General features: G+C 36.2%; 1 protein-coding gene across 1 annotated transcript; it reads right to left on the reverse strand.

Annotated features, from left to right (window-relative positions):
• Positions 1-280: 280 nt before the first annotated feature.
• LOC126689719 (zinc finger protein 10-like) lies at positions 281-1229 on the reverse strand. Its single transcript, XM_050384910.1, has one exon. The coding sequence runs from the start codon at positions 942-944 to the stop codon at positions 390-392; it is 555 nt and encodes a 184-aa protein (XP_050240867.1). The 5' UTR covers positions 945-1229; the 3' UTR covers positions 281-389.
• Positions 1230-18419: the final 17190 nt, after the last annotated feature.

The raw sequence follows: 18419 nt of genomic DNA on the forward strand, positions 1-18419 counted from the left end.
GTAATTCAAGATCATGGTGAAACATAGAAGGCTTTACGAACGCTGAAGATTTAGGTTCATCTTTTATACTCATAAAGATGCTAGGTTTATAAGAAAATCACTTTTACTGCCAAAAAAAAAAAAAAAAAAAAAACACGACACTACAATAAATGTTACAGATCATAGTTACCTCTAAAATTCAATCTCCCAGTACCTTCTTTTTTCTTTTGTGTAGCTTTGAACAATAATCTCTGTTTTCTGCTCCCCTCTATCAAAATAGAGAATTCTTTACAAATAAATGTAGGACAGAAAGTAATATATAACTAAATTCATGAAATCCATTTTGCCTGTACAATTTATGATGTTCACTGTATGCATATATAACAAGCTAATTCACTGATAAAACAAATTCAATATGGATCATGACCTAGTCGAAGCTCCAAATCCAATTCATCAGCTTCGCTAACTGCCCTCTTCATTCCATCATCTTCTACATGCATGGGGCCAATTTGCAGGCTCAAATTTACACCGAAAAGGTCCTGGTTCATACTCAAGGACTGGGACCTTGAAGCAATAAAATCACTTTGATGGAAATTAGTATGTGGGTGTCTAGGGCTAGATGCCGATGATGGATGAAAATAAATATGACAATTCCTTTGTCTTTGAGCCTCTAAAACTTTGAAATACTCGGATGGTTCGTGTGATACTGGTGAAATATATCTAGAGGGGATGCAATCCTCGTTGGATTTGTTTGAATGTGAAGAAGAGCTTGTGAGTTGCTTGGCCTTGGCTCGATCTTTCCGGTGTATGTTCATATGCCCTCCCAAGGCCTGAGCATTGGTGAAGCCTCGCTTGCAGAATGTGCATTCATAGGAGCACCTACTGCCCGTGTCGTCTCTGACTTGTTCAAGGTGATCACTCTCTTCACTTGAGGTTTCCAAGCTTCCTTGTTTGATGGATTCCATACTGAGATTGAAAGAACTTGGTATGATAGATATTTTAGAATAACAGAAGGAAAAGTGTTACTAGGAATCACTAGGACTAAGAATCTCGGTTTGATGCAATATTGAAATGGGGATGGCAATTATAGAGAGAATGAGAGAGGAGAGGAAATTAAAGAAGGGATTTATATAGAGGAAATGGTGTAAAAGGTGTGATATAGAGACAATTAGAAGACATTTGCTTTGCTAATGTGGCTTTAATGGATTTCTATTAAGTGAGACACACACTTTTGGCTTTTGCTTGAAGAGTTTTTCCCCTTAGCCGGCTCTGTAATGGGACCATACTAAATGCTTTCTTTCTCACTACTCTCTCCTTTGATTCGGTTATAATTTGTGCTTTTGTTGCTTTCATTGAAGTTTTCTTGATGTAGTTGTTATTTGGGTTCTCTCTCTCTCTCAAGGACTAATACAACATTGTCCATTTGACTTAGACACTAATACCAAGTATAACCTGAAATTTGTCACGTCTTGGTGATGCTAAGTCTAAATTAAATACATTGTTCATTAACTTTAGATAGCTAGGCATGGTAAAGGGTGAGATGGGGTTAGGTTAGATAGTTCAAATCTCTTTATAAATAAATATATATATATATATATATATATATATATTTATATAAAATTAAACACACGCCTCACACACAATCAAAAAAAGATTTTCAAGGTTGTTTGCACTCTCAAGAAAAAATGTGAAACCTTGCCAAGATTTAAACTGCCTTGCCAAACTTAGTATCGGGTACTGCAGAACTAGTTCACGGGACATACCCCATATGTATGTATCTTTATCTTATACATGTGATAATAAGTGTGCGTTTACATTTTTGGCTAGATCCCACGGCACTATTCATGACCCAACCAAATTCAACAAAACACAAATTTCTAAGTAAACTTGGGTTCATGGCATTATTCACACATTTAAAAATTATTTTGTTACCGCGTTTTCAGTAATAAGTTTTCAATTTTCAACAAATAAGCGGGTATCCAAACATATTCTAATTCTCACATTTAAGAGGTTATGTTGACCATGTTAAAGAAATTAGTTCTTGGCCATGAAAAACAAATTAATGCTATAAAACCGCGTTGAAGTATCTTTGCAGTTCTTTTCATACACCATAAATGAATGAGATATTCTACAAAATTGAAAATTCAGCCAAAAAAAAAAAAAAAAATTTCCCCTTAGCCGGCTCTGTAATGGGACCACCCTAAATGCTTTCTTTCTCCCTACTCTGTCCTTTGATTCGGTTATAATTTGTGCTCTTGTTTTTTTCATTGAAGTTTTCTTGATGTAGTTGTTATTTGGGATCTCTCTCTCTCTCAAGGATTAATACAACATTGTCCATGTGACTTAGCGACTAATAGCAAGTATAACCTGAAATTTGTCACGTCTTGGTGATGCTAAGTCTAAATTAAATACATTGTTCATTAACTTTAGATAGCTAGGCATGGTAAAGGGTGAGATGGGGTTAGGTTAGATAATTCAAATCTCTTTATATATATATATATATATATATATATATTTAAACACACGCCTCACACACAATCAAAAAAAGATTTTCAAGGACGTTGTTTGCACTCTCAAGAAAAAATGTGAAACCTTACCAAGATTTAAACTGCCTTGCCAAACTTAGTATTGGGTACTGCAGAATTGGTTCACGGGACATACCCCATATGTATATATCTTCATCTTTTACATGTGATAATAATTCTCATATTTAAGAGGTTATGTTGACCATGTTAAGAAATTAGTTCGTGGCCATGAAAAACAAATTAATGCTATAAAACCGCGTTGAAGTATCTTTGCAGTTCTTTTCATACACCATAAATGAATGAGATATTCTACAAAATTGAAAATTCAGCAAAAAAAAAAAAAAAAGGAGATATCTTCCCTGCACATAGAGTCGTTCTTTTACCCTATTTGAAGGTTTTTGTTGGCTAAGCTTTACCCTATTTGGTAGCCAAGCCCCTTATAATGGGGTCTATCATACACTAAATTATACTAATTAACAAGGTCTAAATAGGTAGCCATATGTGGCCTATATGTTATTAAATTAAACAAGAGAATTCTAATTAAACAAATGGCTAGCTGTAACCTACAAGCTAATCAGGCGCATAAGATGGCAATGGAGGGAGCAGTTTAAAAGGAAAAGAATTGATTGACTCATTTATTTTTTAAACTGAAAATCTCCCCCATACTCTATGTCGTGTAGTGTAGTAGTTGTTTTAACGTTAAAGCAACAATGTTTTTTTTTTTTTTAGCAAATTAAAAATCATTGAAGGCGGCCAAAAAGATCACATTTCCAGTATCATCAAATAATACTTCGGTTTAACACCGCATATCATTAACATGATAGTCACTCTACAAGTACAAGTTCTTGTAGGGTGTGGAGGCAAAAACCGAAGTTTAAGTCTTTAGTAGAAAACTTCACACACATATACATTTATATTAAGTTAGAATAAAATTTTTATCTCAAAAAAAAAAAAAAAATTCTTTATTTTGTCCCTGCCTTTGAAATGATATCATATTATCAGTGCTTACCAGGAGAGACGGCTACTTTTTCATGTTTATGTAACACTTCAAGGATTATATTAACCCTAATTATAACTATATCATATATAGCCAAATGAAACAATCTCTTATACAAATGGAAGAAGGGCGTCAATGACAACTACACGAGTGCTGTACTACATTACTACGTCTTCAACTGCCAATTCATTCTTAATTGGCCACTATAACATAAGGTTGAAGGAGGGTTGACCCTACCCCAGTCGAATTTCATGTGTATTTTCAAGGAATTAGAATTCCCAATTCCAAATAGTCCAGCTAATAGGCAAGAGAAATTTCCCAAAAGTAGCTTCAAACTGAGCTTGAATATGGGTCTGAAAAAGTTCAAAATCAGCTCCATTAAATGGCCTCAACTCAATAGGTCTGCCCATCTTTTAGCTGGACATGCTAAGTCTGTTTTTGATTTTGAGGCATGGGTTGAGGAAACCCCCAGCTGTTTAGAAGTTGCTATTGGCTCCGATGTTGCTGTTTGTACTTAATTTCCTATTAATGTTATGCAAAAATATTCCTCATCAAAAAAAGCACATTCTTCTTGATCCAAAATTTCTGGATGGATCCGAAATATTCCCGAATCAATGAGAATTGGATTTCAACGCATCTTTGATTTCAATTAAATTTTCCTTTTACACCAATCTAGAAATTAAAGAGTTTTCTTTTTAGAGAAGAAAAAAAATAAAAAACCCAGCACAACTAACTCTACAACATTAAAAAAAAAAAAAAAGTGTAAAAATTAGTTTTAAATCCATGGTCATCGTTTATACATATATTTTTTTTTCTAAAGTCTTTTGACAAGTGACAACCAGTCCTTTCAAAGAAAAATGTATGTTAAATAGAAAGTTAACATCTTATAATATAAGTCATTGAAAAAACGTTGCTTTCATAGCCATCAATTAAAAAATGACATCCTTCTCAAAAAAAAAAAAAAAAAAAAAGATTTATCAGCATATTGTATACAAGTTTCTTACATCGTCATAAACAACTCTAAATCATGTGAGCCCGATATAAAAAAAAAATTTAGGTTACCGTCTTTTTGCATGCTGTACATATGCACAAGTGACTCTTTCAACTCGATTATATATTTATCTTTTAAACTTGTGCTAGAATAATGTAGTATATAACTTCTTGAATAGTGATTGGAGGCCACAAAAGCCTGGTATGCATGTCAGTCTAAATTAGAATGTCCTAAATTCTGATTTTTATTTTTATTTATTATTTTTTTTAATATGTATATACAATTTGAATGTTATATAAGGGAGGGGAGATTTGTAACTTGGAAGTTTTCGTTGGAAATATAAAAAAATATCAATTAAATTATAAGACTCTTCATCTTATACATTCTTTCGCAAAACCTTGCAAATAACATAAGTATAATACTATAGGTTAGACTACTAAATAATAATAATAATAATAATATTATTATTATTATTATTATTATTATTTGATTTCTTTTTTGTGGGTTCAAGACTGAGACCTAGTGAATGTGAAAGACTGAGTTAATTAAGTTAGGTAAAGTGGGATTCAGGAGTTTTCCGGGGAAAGGGATCCTCCTTTGTGTGGGTTACTTCTTCTGTATGAAGCCTACTTCCCATCCTAGGGTTTCTTTAAAGGTATTATCCTTCTTGTATAGTCACATCTTTTTTTTTTTTTTTTTTCGATACCAATAGATAAAAGTCAGAGATAGATTACAAAAGAGCTGGGTGAACCTAACTGTGATGGCCAGGGCTTTTGGATGCTAGGACAGCTAAACTATACATTGAGTTCAAAATGGCCCTTGGAACAAAAACAGCTTTACACACAATGTCCTGCTGTTGTAGTGCCAAAATATCTGCAACCATAGTTTTATCTTGCCATCTATTTGAACATTTCAAGTTACAAGCCTGAATTATTCCTTTGCTACTACAGAGAAACAAAATTGTGCAGAAACCAAGACTTTTGGCTCTCAAAGCAGCCTCCACTAGAGCTTCCTGTGTTGCTGCAACTGCTGTTGCTACTGCACTACTGGCACCACTCGAGAAAATGATCAAGCCTTGGAGATTATGCAAGGCTATTTTACCATTTCTTCATTTGTTTGATCCTGAGATTTTGATGATCACCTCCCAAGGCCTTCCTATGCTCTGGCTGCCTAAATTAGTTCGAATAGACTTTCTGTCTTGGTTCCTTTCCATGCTGAAAGCTTCCTTAAACTTGCAAAACAAGCTCTGAGAAGTGAGAATAACTTCCAAAGGATTAGGATTTTTTCCTTCTTGAGTGACTAGATTCCTGTGATTCCAGATAGTCCAAAGAAAGGTGAAGACAACTTGTAGGTAGTCCATCATATCTTGCTCCAAGTTTTTATGCCTAATCAATAAATTACTAATCCATTGTTGGACTGGAGAGTCTCCCAATTCAGAAGTGTGTATTGCCAGTGTGGATCCATGCTAGCATGCTCTAGCAAAGGTACAGTAAAGGAACAGGTGAGAAGAAGATTCATCCTCTCCCTTGCACATAGGACATGTACTGGTTGTTGCAATACATCTATTCCTAAGGGTGAGATAGGTGGGGAGTGAATGTTCAACATGTGTATAAAACACTATGAACGTTTAGACCCCCCAATTTCCAAATCATCAATTCAAGCTTATTATCAAACAATTAATGTGCGGAATATGAACATAAACATATAACAGAATTGATAAATAATCTAAACAAAATAAAATCACATCCACAACAGAAATTAAATGGCAAAGATTAAGGGAAGAGAAATGCAAACACAAGAACAACACAACGATGTGTTATCGAAGAAAAAACCGAAGCCCTCGACGTAAAACCTCTTCATCGCCCTCCAAGCGGTAAATAATCTACTAAAGAATGTAGGTGGGATACATGAACAGTAGAAGACTCTCTAAGCCTAATCTACCCAGTGTACTTAAGCTCTCCAAGCTCCTACTCCAACAAGTTTATGCCGAACTTATTTCTTTTTTAGCTTACCGGATTCCGCTATAACCCATAGCATCAACCAATATGAATTGGTTTCTTCCGAACTGCTTCCCAAAGCACCAAATAACCTTCTCACAGATATGGATATGGTGAGAAAAGGATTTGGTTAAAGAACCTCTCAAGGATGTAACAATGAAGAGGTTGAGAGTCGATGAATTTGAAGTGTCATTATGTAAAGATTGTGGATGAGTCAATCTTGTTTTTCTCTAGGGTTTCTTTCTCAAAATTCTCTCTGGAAGCTCTCAATATTTCGTAGGTATAAGGGGTATTTATATTGGAGTGAGAAAAGAATGCGAAGAGTCAGTTTTTCCATAACAGAGTGGACTGGCGACTTGGCCTCGTGACTTGACTGAGTCGTGAGTCCAAGTAGCGAGCTAACTAAATGGCCAGTTTGGATTTTTTGTCCTGTAGTGCTACAGTTGGCATGACGGTTCAGCTTCTCTACATGCTTCACTCGTGTGCATCTTCTAGTGACTTGCAAGCTACAAGCCAGCCGTGAGATCTAGCTGCGAGTCTCTGTTTCACTGCACAGTCTTGAGCATTTTTTCACACTCTCTCACACACTACCCTTACATGATTCCCACCTAAATACAGGGTTACTAATTGCTAAATTATAATTAAATTTGGCACAGAATAAAGCTAACAAGATGGTTGATTAAATTCAACCTTACAGGGAGGCTATCGTGCATTAACTTCCACATAAAAAGGCTGATTTTATGAGGTACATTCACTTTCCAAATAAGATTCCACACCTCTGTTGGGATCAGAAATGGCCTTGGTTGTATGGGAGGGGTTTGAGCAATGTCCTTAAGTAGGATCTTGTAAGCATTTTTAACCTTGTACTCCCTTGAACTTAAATGTTTCCATAGAAGCTTATTCGAGACAGTCCCTGTCTTAGAGATGGGAATTCTTAGTATTTCTATACATTGAGGAGGTGGATAAATTTTTCTGACTGGATCAGCCTTCCAAACCCCATTATTATGGTCAATAAGGTCTGCAACAGAACCAGTAACAAGGTTTGGATTCTGCAGATTTTGGATAGGGCACTTGAACTAGTTAGGAAGATTTAGGGGAATGTTAGATCCATTTACCAACCCACCATCTAGCTTCCCTTAGTTTTGAATTTTCCTATTTTATAATGTTCCTCTAAGACCAGGAATGATAGGGTTTAGGAGAGCATTCATGTATAGAACACCTAGGGAAATATTTGGCTTTAAGAGTCTTTGCTAGCAAGGACTGGGGATTGTGACTTATCCTCCAAAATTGAGTGGCAAGCATGGATTAGTTAATTAAACTAAAATTTTTAAGACCAATACCCCCTTCTTTTTTGCTTATACAGACTTTGTCCCAATTCAACATATGCATTTTTTTTCACCCCTTGATCATGGCCCTACCAAGAGTCCCTGATAACAGAATCCAATTTCTTGCAAATAGTGTCAAGGACTTTGAAGCACGAAAAGGTATACAAGGGGATAGATTTAAGGACAGATGAAATAAGAGTAGTTTTGCCAGCTTGGGAAAGTAGCTTTGCTTTCCATCCTTGTAACTTAGAAGTTAATTTATCCACCAAAAAATGGAAATCAACTACCCTCTTCCCCCTTAATTTAAAATCAATGCCAAGGTATTTACTAGGAGTTTGAACCAAGTTGACTTGAAAAGACATGGCAAGAGAGGTTTAATCATCACTTGACATATTGGGGGAGCAGAATAGGTCAGATTTAGCTAGATTTATACTTTGACCTGAAAAAGCACAGTACCAGTTGAGGATATTTTGGATACAACTTAGAGATCTATTATCCTTTTTGAAGAATAGAATGGCATCATCAGCAAAAAATAAGTGTGTAAAGGAGCATCCATTCCTACCTATTCTAATCCCCTAAATCTCTTTTCTTTGTTTAGCTTTTAAAAAGGAAAAGGAAAGAACATTGGATGGTGTAAATGATTGAGTAATGCACCTATTGACCAGCAAAGTGTATTGCATAGTTGTAACACATTCCATAATCCACCCAACCCAATTAGGACTAAAGTTCATGGCCAACAGTACAGCCTATCATAGGCTTTACTCATATCAATCTTTAGAGCCTCAAAACAACCTGTTCTACCTTTCATTTTGCCCATCATGTCAAAAATTTCATGTGCAATTAAAATGTTATCAGAAATATTTCTCCCTTTAATGAAGGCATTTTGGAAGGGAGTGATGAGACAATCCATTAAGGGTATAAGCCTATTAACTAGAATTTTAGAAATAACTTTGAATATGACATTGCATAAGCTAATAGGCCTAAAATGGTTGACATTATCAGGACAAGAGTTTTTAGGAATAAGAGTAATGAAGGTTTGGTTGAGTGTTTTGAGTAAAGAACTTGAATGGAAGAAGGCCTGAACATAGTTGAAGATGTCATATTTCACCAAGTCCCAATACTCCTGGTAGAAGAAGGCTGGAATTCCATCTAGTCCTGGAGCTTTGTAAGGTCTAAGTTGGAAGATAGTGAATTCAATCTCTTCATTTGTCACTAGTGTGGTAAGAGCCAAGTTCTGTTGATTGGATATCTGAGGGATAGGTAAGGTTTTGATCTCCTCTAGAATATGGTCAACATCAGTTGTAGTGGTTCTCTCATAAGCTTGCTTGAAATGCTGTAAGAGTAGCTGTTCAATTCCCTCCTAATCTTCAATAACTTCACCATCATCAGATTTAAGTTGTAAGATTCTACTTCTTGCTTTTCTTTGCTTTACCATAGTTTGGAAATACCTCGTATTTCTATCTCCTAGAATCACCCAATTGCATTTAGCCTTCTGAGACCACATTACTTCCTCTCTGTGCAAAAGTGTTTCAAGCTCCTCCCTAAACAATTTTTTCTTCCTGACATCATCAATTGTAAAAATAGAGTTTTGGATGGATTGCAATTGAGCTTGTTTGAGTTGAATTTCATTCTCAACTTTACCAAAAACTTTCTTGTTCCAACAGATGAGATCTTTCCTCACATTTGATAATTTGTTCTTTAGCTGGTATGCCCTAGAACCAACTACATGAAAATTCCAAGCTTTCTAGACAACGCCTTTGCATGAAGGGTGTGTTATCCACATTCTCTCAAATCTAAAAGGTTTGCGCCTGAAGGAGTGATTGAGTTCAAAATCTAGTAAAATAGGGCCATGGTTTGATCTAACAATAGGGAGATTTCTAAGGGAGTAACCAGGGTAGGTATTCACCCATTCCATACTAGCAAATGCCCCATCAAGTCTTTCCATTACAAAATCTTCACCATCCCTCCTATTCATCCAAGTAAATTTTTGTCCAGAAGCTATTACTTCACACAAGCCTAGGTTAGAGATAAGTTGTTGAAAGGAATCCGCCCCTGAAACAGTGCCCTTGTTGAATGAAAATTTGTCATCTTCATTAAGGACTTGATTAAAGTCCCCAATACACAACCAATTAGAATGGGCTAACAACTTAAAACTCCTCAATTTAATCCAAACCTCCTCTCTCTTCGACTCTTTAGGGTGACCATAGATGAAGGTAATAGATAGCGGATTACTTTTATTATCCCATAGATCAATACGTATGAGATGCTTTGATGCATGATCGATGTTTAATTTCTGTTTGGGCATCCAAGTAAGTACTAAACCTCCATTGAGCCCTTCTCTCGGGTATTCCTATCCTTCAATAAAACCACACTTATCCAAAATTTCTTTGCCTTTATCTATCTTCAATCGAGTTTCCATCAAAAATAGAATATCTGGCTTAAACTTAAGGGCAATTTTCTGGCATTGTAGAACTGCAGAGGGTTTACCCAAACCTCTACATTTCCAACTGAGGACTCTTATGGTTGTTGAGGAAGCTGATGTGGGTCAGCTTCCTAGAACCCATTTTCAGCATATACACTTCTTGTCTTATCTGCAGTTCATCCCCTACCTATGTGTCACCAACCTCTCTTGCACCAATTTATGTATCTTCAATGTGACTATCATTGGTAGATTCCTTTTGGTAAAAGCCACACAATAATTTTCGGCGGATGTTTCTCCCCAATCTACCAATCTTCTTATGAAATCTTTTCCTGTGTGTCCTATTTCTAGGATTTTGTTTGGTGGCAGGTTTTGATCTCTCTCCTCCATTAAAGCAGGATAGGGGGTAGGGGTTTGATCTCATAGAGATGGGGGAAGGGTTACTAGACTCAAAAGATATTGGGCCTAGGTTGCTTAGAGTGCGTATGCCTGCATCTCTGACTGGGCATGGGCCAAGCTTCTCACCTGTATTAGGTCTATGGTCCGTGCGGGTTGGTTCAGGATGTTGGGTTGACGTATCCTGTGGATTACTTAAGTTATTGGATTGGGCTTCAATTCTGAATAATTGTGGCCCATTGCTTGAATCCCCTGCTTCAAACCTAAATATACCTCTATCCACCTGTTGAACTGGTGACTCAATCAATGAGTCAGGTGATTTCGGTACTTGCCTTTTGTTCCAAGTTGAGTTTGGTATCACTTTTGGATGTTCCGTATTTAGGTTATCCAGGTTAAACATCACTGTAATGACCGAGTCACTCTCTATGTCCAAACTTAAATACTCTTTTCCTCTTAATTCACCATTGGTGATGAATGGACCAATGCCTTCAATCCACGTCCATCTTAAATTCTACGATCTTTGGGGGAACCCTAGATGATGTTGGGTGAGGATGTATAATGAGGTTTGATTATTGGTGGGTAGCAGAATTGAGTGGTTTGGGTAGGCCATGACAGGTGTGGAATGTGGGGGGATGAGGCTAGAGTGTTAAAGGGAGTATTAGGGTACGAGTGATTGCCCAAGTGCATGGAGTGTATGGTGTAGTTAAGGGTGGCTTAGGTGGAGTCTTGATTTTTGCCTACATGTGAAGGGTTTAGAGTGTGTGGGTTCCTCTGTAATGGTGTAGGTGGAACAGGATTGGGGAAAGAGGGTGTTTCAGGGCCGAAATATCTTTGAAAGCTTGTTGCATGTGTATTAGATGAGCTAGATGGTGACGTGGGGACATGTATGGGTCTATGGGGTGGGTGGTGAGGGTAATTTAGAGGCTGGGTTTGTTGTTGCATGTTACCAAAATGAGGCCAAGTAGTCCATCTCCTTCTTCGATTGTAAAATGCTCTCAAATAATTACTAAACAAAGGTTCTAGTGCATCAAAATTGTATCTAACATGGTGTAAATTTTGAATTTAGTAGCGCCATCTGAATATCATCATCTCTATATCATCCATGCTCTGAGTGCACTGTCCTCACGTATGACCAATCAACCCACATCTGTTGCACAGTTTGTGAACAATCTCATACTTGCATTGTATTCAGGTTTTCGATCCATCATCTAGCTTTAACGTAAATCTTGAAACCACAGGCATCCAAGGATTTACTCTAACTCTGATATGCATAAAGCGTATGTTTTGAGGCTTAAGGTCTTCCCAATCCACTCGCTCAACAATCCCCATAATCTGTCCCATTCTCTCAGCCATTTCTAGATATTGGTATTCTAGTGGCAGTCCATGCAATTGAGCCCACAAGGATATAAAGTTCATTCGCAAGTGTTTAAGCACTAAGTTAGATTGCCACTTTTCTAGTACAAACAGGACACCATCAACATCCCAAGGGCTATCATTACATATATCATTCAAGTACTCAATCGAGTCAAAATGTAATAGATAGAAGTAGGAGTCCCTACCCACAATAGTCACCGACTCTCAAAGCCTCCATGTAGCATTAAGAATGTGTTGGAGGTAATTGACCGAGAACTTTCTATAATCTAAAATGAAACCAATAGCACAGGAGTTCCAAAACTTTCTCCGATTTGCTAATTCCTCTGGATTTGCTTCAACTATGGGGCCATGGCGTGCAAAAGGTACTTTATCTTCCTCATTGGATCGATACTCTGACTCAACTTCCTTTGCAAACAACTTTGCACTAACATTTGAGTCGCTGCTTTGAGTCCACCCATATTCTCTGATGTTGACAGGATCAGCCATGAGGACCACAAGATACAAGAGAATATGAAAGTTACATGCAAGGAATGAAAAAAGAAAGGGAAAGTTGACCAGATTTGAGAACAAAAGGTACAAAAGGGAAGAAACAAAAGGAAGGTGTGGAAAAGAAGTCAAAACAGATGAAAAAAGGGTAAAGCGTGGAAAAAGGAAGGTACAGATAAACTAGGAGCATAAAAACAGGGGCACAACTTTGACATGCATAGGGTGGTTTAGAAGTACAAGAAGGAGTAAATAAAAGGTGGTTGACAATAAAAGGAAATGACGGCTGTAGTGAAATGAACTAAATGTAGCAAGAAGATGATAGGCGCAGGGATAGGTGAGAAGATTGAAAAATTAGAATGCAAAATGCCGGCAAAAAAAAAAAACCTTCTTGCCTCTCCACCCTTAACACAACTCTCATCATTTTCTCCTTGCCATCTCATCCCTTCCCCTCTCTGCTTTCTCATCTCTAGCCTTGTCTTCTTTGCCTAATTATATTCCCTATAAACCCTTGCCCCATAATTTGCTTAATCCTTACTTTAAATGACACTGGTGTATAATGGAGGAACACCATATTCATGAGGGAGTAGAGTGGATTACCATGCTTACGAAGAATCTGAATTGAAAGAAGGGTAAAATTGCACCTAAACTGATCCCGTCCTCCTTAGAAAGCACCAAAGTAATGTTGGCTAGCAAGATTCTGTTAACCAAAAGTGATTCTTGCTAGCTTGTTATGGATATTGTATCAAAACTCTGGAATCTAATAAATGATGCCAGAAGTAAAACAACATATAGAAATACCTTTTTGTTTGGTTTTAAACATGATGCAAATGTTCATAGGGCATTGGACAATAGGCCTTGGTCAATAGGCCTTGGTCAATTAAGGTGAGTACTTAATACTCAAGAAGCATAACCCATATTTGAGCTTGAGTGAGTGGACATCTCTTTCACATAGCTCTGGGCCCAAGTCTATGGGCTTCCCCATAACAAATTACCCAAGGACTACCTTCTCAAGATAGAAAGCTATGTGGGTAATGTTGCATATACTGATTTCATAGGTTCCCTTTAGATCAGGAAAGTTAACTAGCCCTATGGATTCCTTTTAAGTATGAAAAGATGAGAAGTTTTTGTTTTGGTTGCATGCTTCTTGGCCAGGAGCAGAAAAACTACAGGAATCCAAGTATCAGTGGTTGTTGAAAGGAAGGTATATTCTTGGATAATTATGGTAAATGGGTAAGGGAAAATGAAAATGAAAACAAATTCCAATCGGATTTAAATTTGAGAAGCTTACAAAACTCAAACATGGTGGATCCCTTGGTTAGAGCTGTGAAGCGTGGAGCCTTTAGCTTGGAGTTAGAAAGTGCTAGCAAAGGCCCAACTTTGAACCACTAGCAATAGGCACTTTGACACATGCAATGCAATGTTGGAAAAAAAAGAAGGAGAATGAAATTGGTTTGATTGATGTAGATGACCTGGTAGATAGAAGCCCAAAGTTGTATTTAGTTTCTTCGGTGAACAAGGCAGGTATGAAGGCTGGTATGCCAGAGCCCTTGGGGGCGGGGGGGTTCAGTATTTCAAATTAGATTGAGAGCTTTTGAGAGTTTGGTGACATCTCGCTCTAGTCTAGTTGCAATTGAACCAAACTCCTAGCACCAAAACTACAAAATAGGTTTAGTTTCCCTACCCACTACTCTGAAGCCATGCCTTGGAAACTCTAGGCATTTTCTTAGTGTTATTAGTGATAAAATTTGAGTGGGAAAACTACAAATAGGGCAAATGTAACAACTAGGCTCATGGTATGAGCTTGAGGCATTAACAGTATGGTGGCCATGTAGTAGCTCAAAATTTCCTTCATTTTCCCATTTTTGTGGTGCAAATATTGCACACTTGATTGGCACTATTGGAAAGCTTGGGCTACATACTTTTAAAATGTTTCAACTTTGCAGGATTTGGTGATATGATTGAAGAGATATTCAATTAGAAGTAGGGTGGTCCAAATAAGAAATTTTCAAATTTAAATTTCGTTATGCAAGCAAATTTTGATTATCCAGAAAGATATGATGAAGATGTTTATTCCAGTGCATAGAGAAACATGCATAGTTTCTTAAAAAACTTTTTTGTTTTTTTTGTTTGCATAACTCATGTGCGTTTTGTGGCAAATTTGTGCACAAAGTGATTATTGAGGGGGAAATTGATGTCCTCGAGTGAAATATGGGAAGGCCAAGCTGAAACTCAACGTCGGGTTCTAAGATGATACGCAAAGGCTTTTGGTGTAGTGATAAGCCTATCCAAGCAAGAAATAAATGCTGCATTTTAGCAAGAACAACATTAAGGCCTAATAAAACACTTCATAATAGTTAATTAATAGATTAGTGGTCCTGTTACAACAATACAAGAAAATAAAATTCTCCAAAGGTAGGGTAAAAATATACTTATAGTCCAACAATCAATTATTGAACAAATTTAGGAAGATGTTCACATTTGGAAGTCCTTCTGTGTCTTGGTCAGAAGGGTTTAAGGTACTTTTAGCCATCATTATATCAATGTGAGGGAAGAATTTCATTATTACAAATACATTATATCCTTCAATGGTAAAACAAAAAGTAAAAACTAATGACACCATAGTGAAAATAAATGGGTTATTTGGCATGGTGTGAAGGGAGAGAGAGATTCCAACTCAGTGCAGCAGATATTTAAACTAAGATTCTTGTGGAATATGTATGTGGGGTATGAGTGGGGTAGTATGGGTTGTTTTTGAGTGAGTGAGCGTGTAAGCTTGTGATGGTATGGTAGAATTAATGCTAAAACTAAGTTTTCAATGGGAAAAATGTGGTTTATGATTGATTCGAAAGCATTTATGGACTTAGGATATGCAGAAAAAGGGGAGGGAATGTTTGAGGTTAAGTGAGTGTGGACTAAGAGGGGTGATTTATGAGCTTGGGAGAGTTAAACTAAAGCTAAAATATGGCAAAGTGACAAGAATAACAGAATTTTTAGAGGGGTTGGTGTGTGTTTGTGGGGGTGATGTGATTACCCTTTTATAGTGGAGCTTAGGGGGGTGATTAGCAAAAAATCCAAAAACGTAGGGCTAGTCAGGAGGCAAAATGGCTGACTATCCATCCTAAGATTTGGCTATAAATGGTTGATCTCCTTTTGGGGCTATCTTGTTTCTTTGGGGAACATGACACAAGGGTGAATATTTGTGTAATCGTGCATTAAATGCCAAGATTTTTGAGGCTATGTTCAACCAATGGGATTAATGTAGGTGTTAAGGGGGAGTCTTAGTACTGCAACTGAGATTTGGACCCCAGAAAGTAGGACTTAACACCCTAAGACAAGTGTCAAATTCTAAGCCCATTTCAGAGGGTTCCGTTGGAGATCCCTTTATACCCTCTAAACCACTTTTCCCAAATTTTCCCCTTTAGGATTCATGGGCTTGGCACATGAACTAGTTCTTGAATGTTTTTGGCATTTATATAATTGATTTGTTGAGATTTGAGTAATTTGGTTATGGCTTCCTTTTGCGGAGATAGAGTCTTGAGGAAAATGATGAAGTCCCATTACCCATTAGACTTTAGCTGCTAGTACAACCTTTGGGCACTGTTCATGTTAGGGAGAGAGTGACAGAAAGTTGATGGGACAACCCTTAGTTCATTCTTTAAAGATTTGGTTCTCTTGTGGAGACCTCCGGCTGTAACTTGGTTAAGGATGAACAAGAAAGAAGCTAGTTGTCTAGTTTGGTCCTTTGCTTTTGTAGGAATTTTTTGGATAAGGCTTGTCCATGTGGGTTGGACCCTTTGGTTGGGCTGTGCTTATCCCTTTTTCACTTGGGCTTGTTCTCCTTTTATAACATGTTTGGACCTACAAAATGGACACACATTGCCATGGGTTTTTTTTATCCCTCATGGACTTTTATTGTTAGTGAATGTTTTGGGTTTTGATAGATATTTGTAATGGATCTTTGGGCAATGAGTTGTAATAATAATAGCATAAGCTTAATTATTTCAAAATACTTTTGTAAATAATATTTACTATTTTTGAAATGATGAATTCCATATCGTAAGTAATGTTTATGGTTCTCAATAATCATGTCATAATTTAGACGGTGAGCTTGTAGAATTATGAATAATGACCGTAGAATAATCATAATTTCTCATGAATTTGGAAACATATGAGCATTCAAACTTTTTTTCAAAACAATTATGGTTATGGGCATAGGTAATTCAATCATATGGTATTTCCCAAGTATTAACAATATTGGGTTTTTCACTAAATAGTATTAATATGAGTTGAGCTTTTTGATATTGTCAGTGAAAATTGAGCTTTTAATGTTGTCAATATGAATTGGGTTTTTTGATATTGCCAGTGAAAATTGGGCTTTTAATGTTGCCACTAAGAATTGGGTTTTTTGATAATTTGCCATGAGATTGAATAGTGGGTTTTGATTATGGATTTGAATTCCATTAATAAAATTGTTTTGCCATGGATTTGAATCATGAACTTTTCAAATATTGCTAAACATAAACATTCGTGGGCTTAAAAGAAAAAAAAAAAAGAATGAGATTTTAACTTGCTCAATAAAATAAATAATTTGGGGATGAGTCTAAATTATAGGCTTTACAAAAATATTAGGTCTTATAACGTTTTATATCTATAGCCCAATTTTGTGGTGGAAAGAAAAATAGTTGTGGGCTAGCATAATAATAGGCAAAAATATTTAGAGAAGTCCAATAATTTGTTGGTGATGTTTTGAAATAAATAGGTGGTATTTAAACCAAAATAGGTGTAAAAAAAATGTACCCTAACAGTGATTAATTAACTTAAGCCAATTTTGCGAAAAAATTTATGGGTTTCAAAAAAATTCTTTCCACTTTTGTGAACTTGGTTTCAAATTAAGTGTCATCGGATAGCTTGTGATGCCAATTCTCTTAAAATACTAAGTGTCCATTTGGCAAAAATTATTTTTGCCAGTTTATTTTTCTATTCAGCTTATTTTTGGTACTATTCATGGGTTTCACTGTACTATTTTAGCTAATTTTTACCTTTATCTAATACTTTCCGCAAAAAATTTTCAGTTTTTACAAAATAATCAGATCCCAAACAGACCCTAACTATAGTTTTTTATTTCAGATTTGGCAACCTATAAGCAGGGGAACATGGCATCAAACTCAAGTTTTTGCCCATTATATATATATATATATATATATATATATATATTCATGAGTTCTCTTTAGTCATTACTCGCGTGGAATTTTTGTGCTCCGACCCTACTAAACGGAAGCTTGTCATGAGATGTTTCCAATGACATCTTATTTTTGTCAATGTCATTTGGTTACAATTTGACCGCAATCAAGGGTTTTTTTTTTTTTTTTCAAAATGGTTAAGTTTTTGGCCAGTTTTTAAGTATTTTGTGATATCTTACTCGTTTTAAGTCCTATTTGAGCATGTAAGTGGTCATTTTAAAGGGAATTTGATAATCTTTCATAAAATCTTATATTTGTTTTGATTCAACCGTCTGATTTCTAGGCAACTCTCGAGCAAACTTTGGTTAACCATGGTCATACTCTGCGAAGGTCAAGGTATTTTATGACATGTATTTGAGTGTAATGAGTTGGAATTTCTTATTCCGATGACATTTTGGATTGCTTGACCATCGGTCAAATCCAGCCAAGTTTGGTTAAAGATGATGATTTTGTAATTTTGGCTTTCAGTTCATAGCATTAATTATTCCACCATCCTATTGGGATACACCGATTTGATCACTGTGATATGTGATTCACTTGGCCTTAGAATAAAGCAAATATTATTTTTGAAAATTTTCGAGCTCAACTTGGATTATTTTCATGATCAAAATCGAAGACGAACAAATCCGGTATCGATAGTGGAGTTGGTTTCTCTCTAGCTTTGAACTGTAATAATCACAAACTACATAG

This window comes from Quercus robur, chromosome 6, assembly GCF_932294415.1.
Source record: "Quercus robur chromosome 6, dhQueRobu3.1, whole genome shotgun sequence".
In the NCBI taxonomy this organism is placed as follows: Eukaryota; Viridiplantae; Streptophyta; class Magnoliopsida; order Fagales; family Fagaceae; genus Quercus; species Quercus robur.